This window comes from Petaurus breviceps, unplaced genomic scaffold (assembly GCF_028583685.1).
Source record: "Petaurus breviceps papuanus isolate PSGF00001 unplaced genomic scaffold, PetGlider_PUasm1.0 689, whole genome shotgun sequence".
NCBI lineage: Eukaryota > Metazoa > Chordata > Mammalia > Diprotodontia > Petauridae > Petaurus > Petaurus breviceps.
The window spans coordinates 9,886,075-9,908,582 of NW_027186458.1; the positions used below are offsets into that span (position 1 = coordinate 9,886,075).

The 22,508-nt window shown below is 54.0% G+C and overlaps 1 protein-coding gene across 4 annotated transcripts in view; it reads right to left on the minus strand.

The window, feature by feature from the left end:
- PCM1 (pericentriolar material 1) overlaps positions 1 to 22,508 on the minus strand; it is a 56,904-nt gene that overhangs the window by 28,446 nt on the left and 5,950 nt on the right. For 3 of the 4 annotated variants that reach the window (XM_069104967.1, XM_069104966.1, XM_069104965.1), the window contains exons 2-16: positions 21,578 to 21,758; positions 18,370 to 18,479; positions 17,586 to 17,802; positions 12,709 to 12,892; positions 12,067 to 12,240; positions 11,553 to 11,707; positions 10,997 to 11,229; positions 10,230 to 10,381; positions 10,018 to 10,147; positions 9,698 to 9,856; positions 8,953 to 9,143; positions 6,778 to 6,984; positions 4,819 to 5,038; positions 4,520 to 4,665; positions 3,945 to 4,135 (exon numbers count right to left, since the gene is read on the minus strand). In XM_069104967.1, coding sequence (XP_068961068.1) covers positions 3,945 to 4,135; positions 4,520 to 4,665; positions 4,819 to 5,038; positions 6,778 to 6,984; positions 8,953 to 9,143; positions 9,698 to 9,856; positions 10,018 to 10,147; positions 10,230 to 10,381; positions 10,997 to 11,229; positions 11,553 to 11,707; positions 12,067 to 12,240; positions 12,709 to 12,892; positions 17,586 to 17,802; positions 18,370 to 18,479; positions 21,578 to 21,758 — 2,650 coding nt within the window. Of the gene's footprint in view, positions 1 to 3,944; positions 4,136 to 4,519; positions 4,666 to 4,818; positions 5,039 to 6,777; positions 6,985 to 8,952; positions 9,144 to 9,697; positions 9,857 to 10,017; positions 10,148 to 10,229; positions 10,382 to 10,996; positions 11,230 to 11,552; positions 11,726 to 12,066; positions 12,241 to 12,708; positions 12,893 to 17,585; positions 17,803 to 18,369; positions 18,480 to 21,577; positions 21,759 to 22,508 lie in introns of all 4 variants that reach the window. The other variant, XM_069104964.1, reaches the window with a different exon arrangement.

Sequence of the window (22,508 nt, forward strand, 5' to 3'; positions counted from 1 at the left end):
ATTTGGTAACCTGGGTTAGTGCGAGGTTCATTCTTAAAGACTGCACAGAACCAAAAAAAATAAGCCTGGGGGCAGCAGTCCCCATGGCTGTCTGCGGTACCGTCTTTCTCGACTGGCATATCATTTTTTACACTTAAATATCATCTTCTCTTTTAGATATACTGAAAGCCAACCCTTGGATGCTGGCTCCAGCACAGGCATCTCTTCTCTGGGGGTCTGATGACCGCAGTCCGGCATTCTAGCTTCATCGCCTTAAAAGCCCTTTCTAATTTTCCTAGCCAATACAGAAGTTCTGTGCCCTAGGAACCATGCCACAGGTGACAAGAGAGCCTCTAGAAATGCTGGCTGAGAGTTGACTTCTCTCCCATTTGCCTCTCCTCAGGGCTTCTTTGAGGCTAGCTCAGACAGGATCCACAGGACCCCAGATTCAGAGCTGAAATTACCCTCATTTTACAAGCAGGTCACCAAGGCCCAGAGAAGGCCAGATATCTGGTAAGCTGCAGTGCTGGGATGGCAAGCATGTAGTTGGAGCTTGTTGACTGCACAACTGTGCAGTCTGTGACCCCCAACAAGGTTCTCGTTTCGTGAGTACCACGACACTGCTCCCACACTCCCTCCCATCCACCCAAGGACTAGCTGAGCTAAGGAGAAGAATCCCTGGTGACCAGGAGACCAACTCCCTACTCTGCCCATCAGAACGGAAGCTCCCCGATGGGAGACGATGCACTCCTGGCCCCTGGTAAAGTGACTGGCACCCAGAGGCCTCTAAGATGGCCACCTGGACTAGGGGACCTCCTGGGTCATGGGCCTAGTCAATGAAAACACACATTGGCCCTGTCCTTGGCTTCCTTCTGACTGTGCAAGGGTGGGGCAGATCAGCAAAAAGGGGGTGCCGAGGGCTAAGAATCCGGTGGCTGTAAGACAGTCAATGGATGTTAACTTCACAGCTGGCAAACTAAGTGTGGGATCAAGGCCCCCGAAGGCTGACAAGTGGACATATGCCAGGAGGTCCAGACCGCTATCAACCTCAGAGCCATTTGTGCTATGAGAGAAGCCAGAAGACAGGAGCAGTTATAAAACTAAACAGAAGGAAGGATTGATTCAAAGATTCTCTTTGGGAAAATGTGGTGGAGCTGGTCTCAGCTTACAGACCAAGGCAAGAGGAACGTCATAGGACACAGGCCACTCAGTCAGCTTCTATCACAGGGATCGTGACGAGTTATCCTCACAAAAGACCACCATACATGACTGCAGTCCAAGCTCCAACATCTGTTGTGGGCAATGGGGTGGTTTTTCTCTAGAGAACCTGCTAAGACCCTCCAAAGAAAATCCCACATATTCTTATCATTGGTGTCTTCCACACAAAGCTGGGAAGAGGTGAAGGTGGAGAGAAACTGGATCAAGAATAGGGAATGGCTCTTGCAGACTAGTACCTAGAAATCAGAAACCGTTTCTTTACAAAAAGAATCAGAAGGTGCCAAACACGTCAACCACCCAGTAAGACCAGAAAAGCTGAAAGTGATTATACTATAAACCGAGAGGAAGGAGCTTGTGTGTGATGCAGAAACCATTCCTAAATCGAGCTTTCTAGATGCACTCAAGAGCAGCACAGGTGAAAATCTGCACAAAACTGAAATGAAAATGGGGAACAGACACATAAAGAATCAAGCCATAGTTCTCTCCTGAGCTATCTGCACCAAGTCCTTTATGTGAACAGAAGAACACAAATACTGATGATAATTCTTTCTATACGACAGTCTAGCAGAAGCTGTTCAGTTTCCATGAGAAAGACCCTGAGAGATTAAAAAGCCCGGTCAGCAAACCCCTCACCCATCTGCCAGAGAGAGAGGGTCCCCAAGGGATACCCTGATTTAAAATGTAAGCAGGCTTGTACAACCTCATGGAGAATGATGATGAAGACCATGAGCTACCCTGATTCATGAAACTAAGAGGAGGAAGAAAGGAAAACACAAGTCAACAGAAAGCACCGGCCAAGGCATCCCAAGGTATCTGATGATAAAACAGAAGGTGGAATACAACAAACAGGAACAGATCTGCAAGGACTCTTGGAGTAAGGCTTCTCCATCGAGGGCAGCAGGGCCCCCATTCTTGGACTCCTGACGTCACGGCCCCTCACGGAAGAGCTGTCAACAGACCTGGCCCAGGAGAAGCATCCGGCCAAGTGTTCGTAGAGTGACCTGTGCTAGAGGCAGTACCATTACATTCCAGAAGCACGAGAGGATTCTCGGCACTTCATCCAGAAAACAAAGGGCCCTGGAGAACTGGTGGGACTGGTGGAGCTGGTCTCATTTTACATCCCAAGGCAAAGGAAATGGCTGGGACCTCGCACCTGACCTGCCTTTTCTCAGCAGCACTAACAATGAATGGTCAGTGACCGCTGGTGACTTCTGCCTCATAAGAGGAAACACCAGCACCTGTGACAGCTCAGACCAGGGACGGGCTGGGAGCAGGGTCCACCTCCAGTCTCATCCCTCCATTCCCTTGAAATGGATGGGGTAATTCGGGTCTCACCCTCTGCTACTGTCTGTAGGTCTGTCGGGGGAAACTACTCAGAAGCTTCCACCATCCTCCTCCGTGACACTTTTCAAACGGAAACAATTCTGTTCTGAAGACTGCTCATCAACCTTCTCCACGGCTGCTGCCACCCTCCTCTGCCTGGTGAGGACGCAAGTGCTGCCCAACCGGGAGAGGCCATTTCCAGGCTTTGCCAGCGCCCTCCCCCTAGCAGCGCTTTACGTCCACTAAGCTGGCATGGGAAACACTGATGACCAGGACTGACGGATGTTCCGTGAGACCTCTCCACATTCCTCTTGTTTCTATCTGAACATCTGCATTTTGTTCCAGTGAGTCTACGGTCTGTGAACACCGGTGCCTAGACAAGGCTCTCCGGGGTAGTTTCGCAGAGCCTACAAACTGTACAAGCTGACATCCTCTGCACCATGGCCCTGCAGAAGCTGAAGGCAGCCGTCTCTGGAGCCCCAGCAAGGGTGTGCCATCGCCAGGCCTGGACTCCAGGCCTCCCACAGCCAGAAGGAGACACCAGCAGACCTGTGCTGTCAGACAGTCAGTCAGCAGCAACCCCTATATGCCAGGCACCATGGGGAGTGCTTGGGGCAAGGAGGCAGACAGAAGGAAGTCCCTGCTCCCCAGTGCTCCTAGGAAGAGTGATAGAAGGGACAAGGGACCTCGATCCAAGCCAAGGCTCTGCTCTTCCCTACTCAGTGGCCTGGTGGGCGGCCAGTGCTCTCTGCTGGCACTGACACCTCCCCAGAAGGAAGCCTCACAACCTTTCTCAACGTGCTCCATCTGCCCCTAGGGAAACAAGGCCTTCCAGGACCTCGTCCTGAGCCTGCAGCTTTTCAAGAGCCGGTGTCAGGACGGACTGGGCTCACTGCTGCGCTGCCTGCAGACAGAAGAGGTCACAGAGACCCAGGAGGGCTTCAGCTGATTCTAAAGGGTGGAGCTGGCCTGAAGGAGAACCCCTGGGACCCCAATTCAGAGCTGCTGGGTTTCATTTCCCACGGCACCGAGGGGGCTGCTGCCAGGGAGCAAGACCTCGGCCAACCACACCCCTGCCACAAAGAGACACCAGTGATGGGCTTCAAGAGCCTACTGGGGAGAAGAGACGAAGTCCTGGGTAAAGAGTGCAGCGGGACGGAGATGCCAGCTCATGGAAGCAAATACTGCAGGGCCCCTACAGAAGGAAAAGCAGCTCCTACAAAGTTCACTTCCCAATTAAATTAAGTTCTCAGATAAGCCCAGCAGACAACCACAGCCAGAGCTCTTGCTTTGTGTAGCACGAAAATATTACCAGCAGTGTCTAAAAGCAGATGATCCCCTTTAACAATGGCCTTAAAAAAAAAAGGCTGGTAAAGACACATGATTCCATTTATTTGCATCCCCTTTATGCTCTCAAAATGTACCTGGTGCAAACGAAGAGAAATGGGAAAATCCGGGGAGGTTAAAGAGACTCATGGGCTGGGCAGGGAAGCTGAAGGGACAGAACAAAGCTGGAGAGGGTGGGGGCTGCGCGCTGCTGCCGTGCTCCTTCCTGCCCGCCTTCTCGGGCCGCTGCTCACGCTGGCGCATCAGCTCACTCAGCATCTGTCTGAGCCTGGAAAAAAAGCAACCGTGAATGTCTTCCAAAACGCTCCTCTGAGACCGTTCCTGTGACTGCCCCACAGAGGCACGTACTTCCATCTCGGGGAAAGCCCTGGATGCACTCCTCCCTCCGGGCCTCTCTCTCCCAGGGATGGGGGGGAAGCGCCCCATTTCTTTTCTCGAGTAGCAATCTGAGGCCAGGGAAGAAAGCTTCGCCAGCTCCAAAGTGCCGCCGGTCACTAGACGCAATGCCGGACGTCCCTCCCTCCCTCATGCGCTGTCTGCCATACCGGGCAGGAGCCTGGGAACTCTCTGCCCACAGTCACACAGCTCGTCAGGAGCACAAGTTAACCCCAGTCGTCATGAGCCCCAAAGCACTGTCGAGAGCCCACAGTACCTCTGAACGTTACTCTGCTGCCACGTCAGCTGCGTGTAGCACTGGTTTAACTGGTGCATGATCAGATGCACTTGGGGCGATGCCACATTACTGGGCAAGACGCTGTATGGCCCCGTGAGCAGAGTCTGCAGCAAGCACGAGAGGGTCTGTGAAGAGCAGAGGGCTGGCTGTCACCAGGCCTGGCCCCTCCCCCAGGCCCCGCCCCCAGGCCCAGGCCCCACCCCACCCCAGGCCCTGCCCCTGACCCCAGGCCCCACCCACACCCCAGGCCCCGCTCCCAGGCCCAGGTCCAGGCCCACCTGCTGATCCTGCATCAGAGTCTGGCAGATGCTGACGCTGAAGTCCAGCTGCTTCCTGAGCTGGCTGATCTGTTCCTGCCACTGCTCCTTCTCCTCCACATAGGAGAGCTCCGACAGCCAGCGCAGGTTCTCCTGCCGCCTCATGCTGATGTTCTGCTGTCTGGTCTTGGCGAGCGGGCGGTAGTTTCCATCTGCAGAGAGAGGGCGGCCGGCCTTCCACCTGGGGGAAATGGACACGAGCCGCTGAACACTGCCTCACAGGCTGGGGCTCGGGGGGCCGTGCCATTCTCTCTGCCAGCGTTTTGACCGGGCGCAGACGGAGGGCCCAGACACTCCCACAGGACGCGTGCAGGGTCGGTCACTCCGGCAGCTCACCTGATGGAGGTGTGCCAGTCCAGCAGGCGCTGGCTCTTTCTGAACTGCGGGCTGCTGCCTACCGGCTGTTCTGGTACTGAAGGCTGACCAGAACATAAAGGAACTACCGAGAGCCTTCACAGAGGAAGCAGGCTCGAGAACATCACCTCACCTGACTGTGACGGCCAGACAAGGACCGAAGGGATCTCAAGGGAGGGGAAAGCCTCGCCAATGGCTCGGGAGGAAGACTGGGATGACGGGCATCTCCTCCCCACTCTGACCTGCATGCTAGGATGCTAAAAGCCCCACTTGAAGTTCCAGAGAGGTCCCAGTCCTTCCTTAATTAGCTGCGAGGGCTAGGGGAGACAGCCTTGGCATCATTTTTTGTTTTCACTGGGAACCAAGGCAGACAAGTATCCTGGAAAGCAAGATGTGTGGGCTCTGAGAAAGGAAGCAGCATGGCCTAACGGATAGAAAGCAAGACTTGAAGCTGGGAAGGCCCTTTGAACACTCAGCCAAATGACATGCAGTGAGGACAATGCAACTGAACGAAGTAAATGGAAACACAGTATGACCCAGATAATGTTACTGGGTGGGGTTCTCCCCTGTGTCTCTGAGCTGGACCCCCCGCCTCCAGGCAATGCTCTCCGGTGCCAGGCTGGGGCGGAGGGGGTTTCCTCACTAGGATTTTGTGGTGCTGCTGAAATCACAGGGCCGGTTCTCCTTCCTATTCTGTGGGAAAATGCATCCAGTGTTTGAAGAAGTGATTCAGAAAAAAGGGCACTGTGGGAACACAAGTGGGGAGCTGGGAACTCTGGAAGCCTCTGGCAGTCAGGAGAATGGTTTTAGCTTCAGATAAAAAGTGTTTCCCAAAGAGGGGCTGAAGAAGCTGCTGCGGCCTCCCAAACAGGGACAATGAGCAAAGCCACGGGCAGGTCAAAGGGTAATGCACCAATGGGCTCGGGAGAGGGCGTGCTGCCCTCATCAGGGCGATGACCACGAACAGCCCAGTCAGGCCCGAAGGACGCTCATCTGTCTGAGTAAGCCAGACCCTCCAGTTCTGACAAGTATCTCAAAACAAGGATGCTGCCTAAGGCTCCTCCACGGCTATAAATACCTGACAACATTTTACAGTGTTTCTGCAAAATTAAGATACGATATCACTGACTGAAAGTTGAAAAGAAAGTAAAGAAATCAAGGTTTTTTTTGTTTTCAAATAAGTAAGTAGAAAACACCTTCCCTCTCACAGAGAAGAGACCCAAACAACATCCCACAATGTCGCAGTTTCATAATAGCTTATTTAAACTAACACATGGGTAGCTGGACCAAAGACCTTGGGGAAGACCTGAGCTACAGTATTCCTCCCTAAAACAAGGATCACACAGGAAATGACCAAAAATCCCAAGGTGGGCCATGTGCCCCACCACAAACACGCGTCTGCCTCTCTCCCTGCCAGTGCCCACCTTCTGGGCTGTTTTTGATTTTCCTAGGCATCGTCGATCTGGTGACCAGGCCCTATCCAAACTGAGGCCCAGAAAGGCACGCTGGCCTTCCACCACCTTTCCTCTCAACCCTGTCCCTCCAGAGAAAAGGCCCCAAACTAACCTAGCCTTGCTCTCTTTGACCATGTAGGGATGAGGAGTCACGCCGTTAGGAGGATACGCGGCAAAGCGATCACTGGAGCTGGCGTCCTGCTCCTCCTCCTCCTCCTCCTCCTCTGCTTGAACAAGGCCATCGGAAAGGCAGCCGTCCTCGTCGCCGCCTTCTTCATCCAGGGCACACTGGGAAGAACCTCCCCACGTAGCCATCGTTCTAATGATGACGACATAAAACACAGTCAGTTTTGCACACACGCCAAACGTCCTCAGCGACAAGTCCTGCCACCAACGCGGCCACAGCAGCAGGGGGGCTGCCCCCGCCACCCCGGACTGGTCCTGGCGGCGGCGGTCCTGGCCCCTGGAGCTAGCTCTCAATGAACGCCCTTCTGCTGCTGCCAGGAACGGACAAGCCAGCAGAACGGCGCCCCGGCTCTGCATCTGGTGCAGGCCTTCTCCTGACTGAAGCTCCAGGCCACGGGAGCTCAGGCAGGGCTGTCACATCAGGAGCGGGAGGAGGCAAGTGGGAACTTGAGATGGGCTCCTGGCCAGGAAAGGAACGCCTCTAAGAAAGGCTGCTGAAAACCTCTGTCCAGGATCTAAGAATGCTGCAAAAAGGCTCTGAACTGGGGAGGATGCAAATCTGCCACCTACGACCCCCACGGAGAACACCCAAAACAGGCAGGTCAGTGAGGATGGGGAGGGACCCTGGGCAAGGGGGTCACAACAGCGCCTGCTCCCCAGGCTGAGGGGACTAGTGAGTGTTCTACAAACGCCTGCTATGGCTGCGACACCCGGCCTCCTGAGCTGTAACCTGCAGACCTCCCAAGAGCATGAGCATCTGCTCAGTCCCTACTGTGTGCTGGCCATCGCGCACCTCAAGACAAAGACGTCACCAGAGGTGACTCAGCACGCCTGAACGCAAACACGGTGCCAACGGCCAAGACCACGCGAGGGCACCCTCTGAGCTGAAGCCGGGAGGGACGGCCCGGGGGCCTGGGCGCAGGAGGGGAAGGGCGGAGGGCGCCGCTGAGCCTGCCAGGGCATCAGGAAATGGAGAAGCAGCAGAGAGCCGTCGGGGCTGACGTGGCCGCGGGCTCACCATGGCTGCTCTCTCGGTTCCTTGGGAGACAGAAGCCTGCCTCCACTGGCGCAGTGCCCTGGCGAGCTCTCCAGAGCTCAGCCCGTTCTGAAGCCACAAAGAGGAGGAGAAGGGGGCGCCTGAGCCAGCACAGAAGGCATGGCACCGGGGAAGGAGAATGGTAACATCCAGGCAGAAGGTGGGTACCACCGCAGCACGCACACACAGCACCCAGGCCGCATCGCCACAACCGCCCCAGCAGCCAGGCACTCTTCCTATCCCTCTGTCGTGCCTGAGGAGGCCAAGGCAAAAGGCAGTCAGGGGACCTGACCTGTGCAGGGTCACAATCTGAGTCTGGGGCCAGATTTAAGCACAGGTCCCTGACTCCAGGCCGGGCGCGCTGCGGCCACACCGGCTGCCTGAGCATCCCTCGGGACAAAGAGAAGCATGAGGCCCAGCCTCCAAGGACGGGCACCAGGAGCGCTCCCAGCCCCGGGCAGACACGGCTTCTGGTCACCAGACCAACAGACAGCAGCGAGGACTGGAGGACATAGGGGCCTTCTAACGACGGAGCAGGCCCAAGGCCGAGAACCAGGGCGCCACAGCCCCCACACCTCCCAGACAGCGACCCCCAGGAAAGCCTGGCAACGGCGGCACTTCAGCGGGGGAGAGAGCCGAGGCAGACGCCCCAGCTGTAGGCACCTAGCTGCTGAGTGAAGCGCTCGGTCCCGCCTCTTCCGAATCTGGGACCAGGGCTGCTCCCATCACTCTACCAGACCAAGGACAGACCAGGAGGTGCCCAAGGAATGGAGCTCTGTCTGCAAGTTGGGTGAGAGAGACCCAGCACCCACCAGGAAGGATGGCGAGAGAGAGAGAAGAAGAGAGTGTGAGGGAGGGGAGGGAGACAGTGAGAGAGAGAAGGGGGTGGGGGAGTGAGTGAGAGACAGAGACAGAAAGGAGGAGAGAGGGACAGACACACAGATGCACACAGAGGGAGAGAGAAGGAGAGAAAGAAGGAGTAAGGGTAAGAGAGAAAAAAACCAGAAAGAGCCAGAGAGAGCCTGCCTCCCTGGCCAGGAAGGGTGGGAGCTGCAGGGTTCTTACTTCTCCGTCCTGCTCTGCTGAGCTGCACACGGGTTCTCGGAGCCATCGCTTCTGACTGACACGGCGGCCGTGGACGCCGTCTCTGTCAGATCGCGCCTCCGCTGGTGCTCGGCCATGAGGGCTTCCAGCTGCTTTCTTCTTTGGCGTAATTCTTCCCTTAAAATCTCATGCCTTCGCATTTCTGACCACAACTGTTTAAAAAGAAAAAAGGAAATCAGAGTCAGCTCCACCCAAACACCTGAGCAAATATACTCTGTCGATAGTGATTTCTCAATTGACCCTTTAAAACAGCAGTTTCAAGGGCTGAAAGAACGGGATAAACAGCCGACTCCAAATGAAAGCCCACTTTCCCTGTACTTGGCAGTGCTCACGCCCCTGAAGGTCTGCAACGAAGGTCAAGACGACCTTTCCATAGTAAGTGAAATGCCTCACACGTTCATAGAGACAAGTATTTCCCACACATTTTTCTAAAAGACCAGGCTCTCTAGTAAAACCGAGGACAGCTATGCCCTCAGCAAACTTCCCTCCTTAGTACGCACAATCTTATGAAAGAAACCCCCCTGAACCGGGGCTGGGTGTGCCCCAGCTCCACGTTCATAGTCATTTTAGACTCAGGCTGGCCTCATGTTTCTGAGGGTTCTCTCTTCTCTTAAAGCCTGAGTCTGCGCCTTGCTTTGGAGGGGTGGGTGCATGGCCCCATGGCTGCTTTGAAGGAAGGAGCTGCGTGGCAGCTGTCCCCACCTACCTCGTTATCTGCCCCCGCCGCTCCTGTGGGCTCCTCGGCCACAAAGCCCGCTTTGCCGGCGGGGCTGCTCTCAGCCTCGTTCACCGCTGGCGTCGAGGTCAGTGCTTGCGTGTACTTTTTAGAGGAGCAGTTACTCACACTCACACTGGCGGGAGACAGCTGAAAAGGCAGACAAACCAGTTTGCCCCCCACCAGGGGACACGTTCCCTGCTTCACGGGGCACCGTGCGCGTCAGGCTTCTGCCACGCCCCCCTCCCCAGCGGGGGCCCTTCAGGCTGAGGCGGAGTCTCTGAGCCCTGCCCCAACTGTGCCACAGATACCTGGAGGTCAGGACACGCTTTCTGGAGGGCCTGGATTTTTTCCTGAATCTCAATCAGCATCTTCCGTTCTTCCTGCAGCTGTCTGAGCTCTTTCTGCTGCTGTTGTAACTTGGCTTCGTAGAACTTCTCCCTGCAGTAAGAGAAGGTGATGTGTCTGCCCCCGAGCGCAGCCACGGCCAAAGCCCAGAGTCCCCAGGGCCCACCAAGCGCACCTCGCCTTGTCGCTGAGCCCGGCCTCCTGCGCTTTACCGCTGCTGCCTCTCGAGTTGTTGGACTGTTGCTTGGCTTCCACCTCCTCCGCCGGGAAGAAGTCCCCCAGGTTAGGCGCGCCGGCTGAGATGGCACCAGGCTCACCATTGTCTTCCTGTGACACAAGTGACCAGCTCCATCGGTGGGATCCTGACACCCCCCGAGATCACCTGCCCCGTTCTTACAGCACCCACAGAGCTAACAAGAGTACCTTCTGAAGAGAACACGGAGGTGAAAGGGACGTGGGAATGGACACTGAACTGTCCACGGCCCCAGTGAAGAGGCAAGGCCAGCCGCCCCTGCCGCAGGGGTCGGCCAGAAATCTGGCTCATTGAGGATTTCCGTGCGGCCCCCAAGCTGAGAATTGTCTGTACTTCCTTTTTTTTTTGCTTTCTGGAGGGGGAAGGCAGGGCAACTGGGACTAAGTGACTTGCCCAAGGTCACACGGCTAGTTTTTGTGCTAAGTGTCTGAGTCTGGATTTGAACTCAGGTCCTCCTGATTCCAGGGCCGGTGCTCTACTCACGGTGCCACCTAGCTGCCCCTGGTCTATACATTTTAAAGTAAAGTTTTGTCACACATGAGCTAAAGAAAGCTCGAGGGCCGATCACTGCTCTAATGGAATGCTCACAGGATTCAGTAAGAGTAGAACAGGCCTACAAAGAACGGGGCAGGACGTCTTATCCTCCACGCAGGAAAGGACGAGCCACGGCTGCGTTCCACAGGCCTCACCTGCACCATCGTGACCAGATCCTGCAGCTGTCTCAGCTTCTGCTTGGCGGCCATCAGCCGGCTGACCTTCTGCTCAAAGTCGGTGTCCTCGGGGGCATCATCCCCCAGGCTGCTCTGGTGACTGGACAGCGAGGCCTCACTGCCTCCGTCCTCCTCGGCCTCCTCCTCCTCCTCCTCGTCTTCACCTTGTTCCCCGGCAATATCCTGCTCCCCCTCTCTGTTATACCGGCATTCTGCAGGGAAAACCAGCTCCTCAGGGAGAAGCATTTATCAAGCGCCCAGGAACACAAGCAATCCAATAGAAAGCTCCATACGGCATAAAGAGGAGATCGTTAAGAGAGAGAAGGCTGTGGAATGAAGAGGGGCAGGGGAGGCTGGGCCCGGAGCTGGGACCTCAGGGAGGCCGGAGGACTCTGAGGGAGCAAGGCCTAACCAGACTGGACCCTGGAGGGCTCTGCAGGCCACACACAGCCTCTCGCACCTCATCGCGGAGGCTCGCGCGCAGAGTGAGGGGCATGCGGGGGTGTGCGTGTGTGTGCCACAGCGCTGGGCTCACCGAGGGACGAGGATACATTCAGGGCACGTAGGTTGGCGGCGGATCTGTTGTTGATCTCGCAGCTGGTGTTGAGGGTCCTCCCATCCCTGTTGGTGACGCACTGCGCGTTCGTATTACTGTTCACTTCGGCCCAGCCTGCGGCACCGGGGGGGTTTCTGAAGAGAGCCACAGGGCTGAGAGGGAGTTTCTTCTCAGGGCTCCCGTTCACCCCAGGCAGAGCCTCCTGCCTCGGGAGGAAGACGGCCAAACCCCACACCCCGGGCTTCAGCAGCACCTCCCAGGGCCGCCCCGCCGGCTCTCCCTGGATGGAGCCTGAGCACACAGGGCAGGGCCTGGCGCCTGGCGCCCAGGGGGCACTGAATGCCTTTACTGACTCCCAGGTGCCCAAAGGGCACAGGACAGAGATGCCAAGTGCCTAGGTCTGTCCCAAAGCCCAACTTGCAGAGATGGCAGCGACATTGGAGGGGGTGAAGGACCCCAGCCCGTGAGGGGGGAGCTGGGACCCGCTTCTCACCGGATGTTGGTGACAGGACCTGGGTTCTCGTGGTCCGAGGCGTAGTCAGACTCCTCCGTGTCTTCTTCCTTGGTGTTCTCGTTCACGGCGTCGGCCATCATGTCTGACGTCTGTTCGTAATAATGAACTAGTTCCCTTAATTCATTCAGTCTCTTGCGAACTTCATTCAACTTTCTGTGGGACAGAGACCGGCACGCTCCATTGCAGCACTGGCCTCAGGGCTCCCCCAGCCGCCCCACAAAGTGAGATGAGTGCGTGCTGCTCCCTCCCGAGGCCCCGGCCGCAGAGCGCTCAGCACAGCTCTAGATCTGATTCGTCCCACGCCCCCAGCCCACGTGGCAGGAGAACCAGTCTCCTTCCTGGACGGTCCTAGAAAGGGTGGGGTCATCACCGGCGACAAACAGAATTCAGCCGGCTCTTCCTTGGCTGTGTGCTTACAGGAGCTGCTCAGTGAGCCTACAATCTACAGAGAGCCCTCCCAGAGCCGGCACCACCAGAAATAAGTGCACTTGGAACCCTGACCCCAGGAGCTCAGGGTGGCCAGCCTGCCTGCCCGCCCACCTGCCTTGGGAGGGACTCCAAGCACAAGCAGCTGCACGTGCTCACCCCCTGCATGGCCCCCTGCGGGTATCACGCCCTTACTGGAGCTTTTCTGTCGGGTTTAGACGCTCTTCATTCTCACTCTCATTCTGAGAAGTCAGCACGTCGGGGGGATAGGCAGCCGAGGGGGCGTGACTGGAGGACTCTCCGCTGACAGCTGGAACCAAGCCCACGGGGGCAGAGGCCACTGACCCGGTGCTCCTCTGAGGCGAGGGCGAGGGCAAAACTAAAAACAGGAAAACAGTACCCGCTGCAGCCCAAATTATGACCACGTTCAGGGATGCCATGCCTCCCCACGACGCAGCCCACGGCTTTCATGTTGCCCAGGCCCTCCGAGGCCCCCTTCCACACTGCCTGCTGCCTTGGTCTTCCCACAGCAGCCACACACAGCTTCACTGCAGAAACAGTGCGGTCAAGGCCCCCGAGGGCAGTGCAGACAAAGGGCCGGGGGACGGAGAGGGGCAGATCTCTCCAACCCTCTTAGCATCGCAGCTGGAAGGGACCCCAGCTGAGGCCAAGGCTGAGACTAAATACCCAAGAAAGTATCTGAACTCAGGTCTTCTCGACTCCAAGCCCAGTGCTCTATCCACATAAAGAAAACAGTTTCAGTACCATGAACGTTCCTGTTTTTCCAAATTCCAAACTCTGGTATGTGACCTAACTTCTTACTTCACCCCCATTTTATTTTCCTTTCTGTTTCTCTTGTGTAAAAGAAACAAAGAGCACTGAACCTAGAATCAGGGGACCTGGATTCAGATCCTGTCTGTCTGTGTGACCTTGGGTGAGTCAGTAACTCTGAGCCTGTTTCCATCTACAAAATGGTGGGGTAAACTAGAGAGCCCTTCCCCTCTATGCCTGTGGTGCTCTGAGCCTTCACCCTGGCACCATGAGATGCGCCAAGCGGTCTGCGTTGTAAGTCACCCTCACTCTCACCTTTGGGGGGACAAGAGGAGTGTGTGATGCTACTATCCACCCATTTTATTTATCAAAATGCAGAAATCCTGAGAGGCAGAGGTAGCGAAAAAGCTAGGAGGAACATGGCACCTGGCACAGAGCAGGGGCTTCATAAACTTCTGCAGCACTGTATGTGGGGCTGTGAACCGAGCCAGACGTTCCGGAGAGCGGCTGTAAAACTACAGACCCTCTGACCAGCAGACTGCTGCTAGGTCCGTATCACACAGAGATCAGGAAAGAAAAAGAGGGGGCTGCCAGGTGGCTCAGTGAGTGAGAGCATGGGCTCCAGTATCGGGATGACCTGGGATCGGATCCGGCCTCAGACACTTAGCACCCACCCAGAAACACCTGGCCGTGTAGCCTTGAGCAAGTCACTTAACCCTGATTCCTTAGGGGCGGCCAGGTGGCTCAGTGAGTAAGAGCACCAGCTCCAGTGTCGGGATGACCTGGAGATCAAATCCCGGGCTCAGATACTCGGCACCATACCCAGAAATAACTGGCCGTGTAACCTTGAGCAAGTCACTTAACCCAGATTGCTTTACAAAAAAAAAAAAAGAAAGAAAACAAAAAGAGAAAGGACCTCTCTGTACAAATAGTTGTGGTGACCAAGAACTGGAAACGGAGAGGATGCCCATCACCTGGGGAAGGGCTGAGCGAATTGTGGTGTAGAACTGTGATGGGGTGGGGGTGGGGGGTTCTGGGAAGACATCGGAGGAGGTCAGGTTCTCCCCACCCACAAGACAGAACAGTGCACACTAAAAAAACCAGAAGTGAGCTGGGAAAAACCGAAAGAGAAAGCCAATCCAAGGAACGAGGTTTGGCACCTGGCTGGTTTTGCTGGGGAGGCTGCCTCAGCCCCAGCCCCAGGAACGTCCACCTCCCAGAGCATGTGGGGAGCTGGGTGTCTCAGCGGGGGGAGATCGAGGGAGCCTCTGCTAAGAGACACCAGGCCCCAGGCCAGAACACACTGGTGAGGGCAGAAGCCGTGGGACGGGGACACTGCCAGCTGTGGGCACTTATGGGAGGGCAGAGGAGCTGAGGCCAGAGACACCACCCCCCATGCCCCAGGACTAGAGGTGAGTATAATAACAAACTGCTATAAATATATTTTTAAAAAATGAGCAGGCAAAGGAGAAAGAACCCAACCACAGAAAGTGACTGTGGGAATAGAGAAGACTGAGGTTCTTCTTCGAAAGCCTCTCCTACCCCATAGAGTTATGCCAAATGGTCACCTGCACAAAAAGAATTCACAGAAGAACTGAAAAGAAGACTTTAAAAATCAATTGAAAGAGACTGAGGGGGAAAAAAATAACAAGATTATGAAAGGAAAGTCAAGCAACTGGAAGAGAAGATCCAGAATCCTGGGGAAGAAAACGACTCCCTGAAAATCAGGACTGGGCACGGGGACGCCACTGAAGCTGTAAGAGACCAAGAAATAATAAAACAAAATATAAAGAGTGAAAAAAGAGAAGAGAATGAAAAATATCTCGTAAGAAAAACAACAGATCTGGAAGACCGGATCAAGAAGAGAAAATGTAAGAGTAATCAAATGACTTGAAAGCTACAATCAAAAAGAATCTTGATACAATAATAGAAGAAATAATTAAAGAAAATTGTCCTGAAGTGTTATAACAACAGGGAAAAGTAGAAATAGAAAAAAAAAACCACTGATTGCCACCTGAAAGAGATTCTACAAGGAAAACCTAGAGGAATATCAGTCAAATTCTGAAACACCCAGCTCAAACGTCAGTCAGAAGCAACAAGAAAATATTCACATATGGTGGAGCCACAATTAAAATCACATAAGACCTAACAGTGGCGACACTAAAAGACACAGGTTTTGGAATACCTGGGGCTGCAGCCAAAACTATCACGCCCAGCATAGTGAAGCATGATCCTGAATGAAGGAAAAAAAGGACATTCAATGAAGCGCCAGACTTTGTTGCAAAAAAACCTGAACTCAACAGGAAACGTGACATACGAGATCCGAAACTAGTAACGAGGGACTCGATAAGGACAGACTTTTTATAGAAAGAAATGTACAGCGTGTGTCTAAGATTGCTACTAGTCATTGGGTCGTGCAAAGCAAAGACTGGGGCAGGCCTGAGGACGACGTGATTCTAATAAGTACCAGTTAGGAAAAGGCAAGGAGAAGAATGATCTCATACAAAGGAGATGCAGGAGGAATTAGATGGGGAGGAGGGCTGGTAGCTCAGGAACCCTGCTCTCATCGGGAATGGGTGGACGAGGAACAAGCTGTGTGGGACAGACCTATCTGGAAGGGTGTCAGTGTCTTCTGAACTGAGGAAGAAATGAAAGGCTGAGGGGATGGGGAGGGGGAGAGGATAAGGGAGGGAGCCCTGCTCACATCAGACCTGGGTGAAAGAAAGAACAATACATGTATTTACAAGGGAATAAGTGTGGGAATAGGGTGGGGGAGGGTATAGAAAAGTGCTTAGATGAATGGAAATGGGATAAAGGAGGGATCTTCGAGGGGGCAGGTAAAGCAGCAGGCAGACAAAGTCAGGAGGACAGGAATCAGGGGGGATGGGAAATAAGAGAGACACACAAACAAAACAAAGATCTGGAGGAGAATGTATCAGGAACAAAAAGCAGGGGGAGTAAGCGCGATCTCAGGCAAAGTTAAATCTAAAATAGATTTAATCAAAGGAGAAAAACGGAGAAGCTACAGTGTATGTCAGCCACCTTCGTCATTACTGCTTTAGACTATTTAAGTAACTAGACAGTAAATGCGGGGAATGCTGCTGTGGCGCTGGAAATGACTTAGGAAGGAAGACGTCATCCACCTTCAGAGGAACACAGGGCAGACAAGCACTGTCTCACACAGATGCACACGAATGCAGGCATCTGTATATGAGGGTACTTCTAGACACCTGAGTCTAGACACGTGCATGTGCTTGTATACACGTTTGCATTATGTGCATGTATACATATGTGGGTGTATATGACTATAACTGGGCTTAGTTGTACCCTTCTTGGGGAAAGGGGAAGAGGAAAAAAAGAACAAAGCAAAAAGTGCACAGCAGAGAACACAAGAAAACTTACAAGGAGGGAAAGAACAGATGGACGGCTCTGAACACAATGGGTACCATTCCTGAAATGGAAATGCACTGATGTATATTTTGAATCCTCTCTTGCATTCTGCTGTGCGCATGGAAATGTTTTTTCTTATTCTGTATTTAAGTTTATGATATCTTTCTTTTTCTTTTCTTATTGTACATGTAAATTTTAGTATTTTTTTTTGTTTTTTGGAGGGGGGAAGGTTGGGTAATTAAGTGACTTGCCCAAGGTCACAGGGCTAGTAAGTGTTAAGTGTCTGAGGCCAGATTTGAACTCAGGTCCTCCTGACTCCAGGGCTGGTGCTCTACTCACTGAGTCCCTAGGCACCCCCAAGTTTTAGTATTTAAGTTAAAAATAAGTGACTTTTTTTTAAAAAAGAAGGACGATGGCTTCAGAAAAACCCGGGAAGACCTATATGAACTGCTGCAAAATGGAATGAGCAGGACCAGGAGACGCTGTACACAGTAACAAAACCGTACAGTAACAGCTGTGAATGGCCTGGCCACTCAGATCAGAACATGCATCTAGGGCCACTCCCCCCAGAGAGCCACGACAAACATCTCCTCTCTCTTTTCCTTGCTTTTTGGGGGCAGGGGTGGGAAGAAACATGGCCAAGTGCACGGGGAAAACTGCTTCTCATGGCTCCGTGTTTATGATGGGTTTTGTGTTTCTTGTCTTCTCCGTGGGGGGTGGGGGCGAGAACCTGGAAGTCAAGATCAAAGGGAACCCAAAAACAGACAAATAAATCGGTGACTACGCGGAGCCTGCTGACTGGGCAGAGGTCTGACTAGGGAGAGGTCCTGCCCCTCCCCATCACCAGAAGACACAGAGGACCAAGCCGTCCTGTCCCGCAGGCTCCTTGGGGCCGGCCTACATGTACTTACAAGCAGAGTTGTTCAGGTGCTGATCACGCAGCGTGTGAAGTTCCCCAAGTAATTTGTCCATTTTCTGTTTCTTCTCTTGCAACACTCGCATTTTGCTGAAAAGTTGAACTTTCTCATCAGACAGTTGCTCTGAGACAGATGAATTCCTGCTTTGGGAAACCTCCCTGGTTAATGAAAGGCTTTCTGCTTGTCTCCTATTGTCTGGAACAGCTGGAGCCTTAAAAAGAAAAGAAAACATACATATGCTTCTCCGGATATGTTTATGTATTGTAATAAATATGAAATTACTTTGAATAAGGTAAGTTTATTTTCTGACTTGTTTTCTTATGATATAAACAGGCAGATCACAGGCCCCAGAGGGGACTAGTTGCTTCTGTCAATCAAAGCCTTGCAAGGGAGCCAAAGGCTACGTCTAAGCTGCATGACGTGCCCCTATGACCCTGGCACTGGGTGTGCTGAACCTTTCTTGTCTTACATGTTGGGAACGCCTAGCCCTGGGTGCCCAGAGGAAGGGCTGGCAACTTTACATCCCTTCTAGAGGGCTCTAGCAGAGGAATCTCACATGCCCAGCCCCCCCCCCCAGCCATGTGTTCCTGCCTGCCAACCTTCCCTACTTCCCCCTAAAAAGGCCCAAGTTATACACACATCTTCTCCTAAAAATCCTCACAAAGCCAAATGGCACATGGAGATATTCAGAGACAAGTCACGGTCATTTAAAAGAAACAACACGCCAAGACAAACCCTCAGCACACACGGGCACCAAGGGGAGGCAGAGGAGGGGTACCTGAGAGTCATGCAGCTGATTGTGGAAACGCTGGATTAAGTCGCTGAGCTCCTCGTTGAGCTCTGATGTGATGCTGATGCCCGATATGCTGCCCGTGGTTTCCGTCACCACTAGAAAACAGACAACACAACTCCTTCCATTTCCACCCACCTGCCACCCAAGAGTCCCTCCCTCCCTCCACGCCCATCCTGGCCTCCAAAGCCCTCAGTTGTCCTTTTTTTTTTTGCTTTTTGGAGGGCAATTGGGGTTAAGTGACTTGCCCAAGGTCACAGGGCTAGTAAGTGTTCAGTGTCTGAGGCCAGATTTGAGCTCAGGTCCTGACTCCAGGGCCGGTGCTCTATTCACTGCGCCACCTGGCCGCCCCAGCCCTCGGCTTTCCTTACACTCAGAAGACTCACACCAATACCAGCAGCAGCTGGCATGGACGCTTGGTCTACAACAACAGTAACTGTTCCCCATCTACATTTGAGCAAAATGAGGACGAGGGTGGCAGTGACCATGGGGCTGTGGCAGAGCTAAGAGTGTGGCACAGCCCTCCTTCGGCGTATCAGAGATGGACGTGCAGCCCCGAGCACAGCACCGGGTACACAGCAGCAGCTTAATGGATGCACAGAGCCACTTCCTAGCCGGGATGCCCGCTGCTGTCTGGCACGACGGTACTTCAAGCCACAAATGCTGTCGGCCAAACACCACGGTGCCCAGCGCTGGGGCTGGGAGAGACAGGCCACAAGGAGGGCAGCTGGGCGGGGAAGGAGGCGCAGCCCCCACCCAGGGTCCATGAGTCCCACGGCCCTGGCCCACTAGGCTGCAGCCCCTACTGGACTGTAAGGGGTGCCTTTCTTTTCTGGCACGGTGCTGGGTGCATAGCGGCACTAAGTCAATGCTTCCTGACTGATAGGATGGAAACCTGGGGGCGGGGGGAGCAGTTCACTACAAATGGCTGCTCGCTCTGGCAGCCTCCCCCAGCGCCCAGGGCCCCTTGCTGAGCACCGTGTGAGCTCGGGGGGTTTACCAGGGAGGGCTGCGAGGGGCCTCCATTTCTGAACCTGGGCTCGGTCTAAGATATGGCCCAAAGATGGGGGCAGCATGCTTCACGGGATGCACCAAGAAGGCCGGGGCAGCTGGAAAAGTCAGGCCCCCGGGCTTTAAAGGCTCATGCAAAGCACTGGCCAACAGGGCGTGTGTGGCTAGATGTGTCCTAGAGGAAAATCACCCTGGCAGCTGGATCAGAGATGGGCCAAACCCACTGCATCTCTGAAGTGAAGCCTAGGCCCTGCCTTTTAAATCCTCCCCTACAAGTGTGCAAGCCCAGAATGTTGCCCGACCAAGCCTTTCTTCTCCCTCCACCTCAGGTCTTGAGATCATCTGGCTATCCAGAAATCTCCTGTGGCCCAAGAGGAGACCTGCCTGCCTCAGGGGTGCCCCTGGGCTTGGCCTTTCCTTTCTGTCACCAGCAAACAGTAAGCACGGTGCTCTGCCCCACTGTCCTCGGCCTGCAGCTTATACTTCAGTCAGCCTGCTTACGCACCTCTTGTGTGCGGGGTACTGGGCAGCCAAAGGAAGAAGACGGCAGCACCCTCTGGGCACGGAGGGTAAATGGAACACCAAGCGGGCAGACCCAGCCTAGCTCAACGTCTTCCCTTCACCATTCTAGAACAGGGCCTCAAACTGATGTTGGAAGGAAAACTCTTAGGCGCCCCAAGGCGATAAACAGAAGGTAGATAGAATATGCAGCGCCCCAGGGCCCGTCAGGCCTTCTCAGACTGAGGACACAGCCAGACATTCCTTTCTGTGGCTGCACAGACACCACAAGAACCCCGATGACTTGGGACAGACGGCACGGGAAACGCCTCCCAACTCCCCGCAGGCAGCCGACTGAAAGGCCAGGCTGCAGAGCGGGATGTCCGCGCCTCTGAGGAAAGGAGTGGGGCCTGGCCTGGAGGTGGAAGGTCTAGAAAGGGAGCGCCCCCACCCAGGGATGATCTAAGGGAAGGACCCTGAGGATGCACAGAAACTGCTTCTAAACCTGATTGTTTCTACCCTCATTAACAACAATAACAGAATTCATGTCTAGTATTCACCAGTTGCCTCCAAAATGTTTCTGAGACATATGGAGAATGTGATTTTAAATCTCTGCCACAGCTCTTTGGGGCACTAAAAAGCCCACAACAAAATACAATGCACATTTCATGATTTTACTTTAAAATCAGAGACAAACCTCTTTCCATTTATTTTCCACTCTCTGGTGCTGTAGATCACAGATCAGGAAATGAAAAGGACCCTAGAGACAGCTCAGCCCCACCAGTCACCTGAGGTTCCACGGGTCATCCAGGTGTGTGGGCGTCTCCCAACTCTCCCTGACTGCCGGCTCCACACACACCCGCGGCTCCTCAATTCCCTGCTCTCTCTCCTCCGAATCCCGTCTCACCAAAGTGACCAAAGCCAGCGGCCTCCTCTCTGAGTTTTCAGCACACACCCTCTGTCGGTCTCCTTGGCTGGACCTCTCACCAAGGTGGCCCTCGGGGCTCTGTGCTGGGCCCTCTTCTCTTCTCCCTTGGGGATCTCATCAGCTCCCAAGGATTCAATAACCATGTTTATGCTGATGATTCTCCAATGTACTTGGATGGTCCTAACCTTTCAGATATCTCCGGTCTGTGACGTCCAGCTACCCATTACCCACCTCAAACTGGATGTCTGTTCCAAAGAGAATGCATTCTCTTTCCCCTAAATGCTTCTCCCCGACCCCCTTCTCTGCAGCTGCAGAAGGCACGGCCACCCCCCAGTACTCTAGGCTCTCAACCAGGGTGTCACCCACGACCTCTCATTCTCTCTCTTCTCCGAAATCCGACTAGCTGCCAAACGCGGTCATTGTTACCTTTGCAGAACATCCCCCCTTTCCTTCCTCTGACACTGTCACCACCCAGGTGCAAGCCCTCTGTCACAGAGAAAGGAATCAGAAATACGTAACCATCCTTAATTTAACACTGAACATGGAAGCCACTATGAAAATGAGAAGAATCTAATTTTTCTGAATGAACTGCTCTAATAGCGGAGGATACGCCAGGGCATCAAGAGACCTTGTGCAAGTGCACAAGCGGGGCACGGGAGTCCTTAAGGATCCCACCCCACATGGGATCTGCGCTGCACGGGCCACCGTGGGGGGGCCCAGGCCTCTGCCCCGCACCAGCGGCCAGCCTCCCACACTTACCGGAATCATCCATCACAGAGATGGCCTGCTCAGCCTTATGCTGCAGAGCCAGCAGAGCGGCCTGCCTTCCTTGTAAAGCTCTCAGCTCCTCCTGCTGCTGTAACATCCTTTTTAACAAATCATGCTGTTTCTTCAAGTTTTCCAGCTCTTCCCTCGACTGTTGCTGTTGAGGATCTCTGGCCTGGGGAATAAATCAAAACACGATTAATTCCAACTTGTCCAATTGCTCAGCTACGCCCCCAGACGCACAAGCGAATCTTCAAATACCACTAAAAAGATAAGCCCCTCAGGAAGTTTAAATAGTCTGGAATAAAAGCACAAGATCTGAATGGCCACAGAGGGTGAGGCACCAAGGCAGGAAACACGGGGGGGGGGGAGCCCAAGGAAGAGAGGGCAGACACATTCAGGGGAACAGAGAACGCCATGAGCAGAGGGCTGCGGAAGCAGCAGGGAAGGGTCACTAAAGCGCAGATCGGGGCCAGGCGAGCTGCATTAGGGCACCTCCCCCAAGCCTTCAGAAGCACCCTGACCGAGGACAGGAAGGAGGCTCTAAATGTGAACTCAACTGCACTGAGCTCCAGTCATTCATTCCATCTTACTAATGTGGTGGACACTGCTTAGAAACACACAACGTTCCATCTCAAGGTAGAGTCATTGGCCTTCGGGTTTCTTCTCTCCAAATGAGGGTCCCATCACTGACCCTGAGCTCAGCCATCAACGCCTCCAGTTTCTCACCAATGCCAACAGGGTCGGCCTTGGTGTGGTCCTGCCCCAAAGCATCTGCCCTATCCTACTGAAAATCCACGAGCACGTTTTAAACGTCATTCTGAAAACTCTAGTTAAAAGAAATAAAGGCAGCCCTACCTGAGGATAAACATGACTCGCAAAATCACGTGCAGGCCTCTCGTGAGTCCCCTCAGAAGACCGGGCA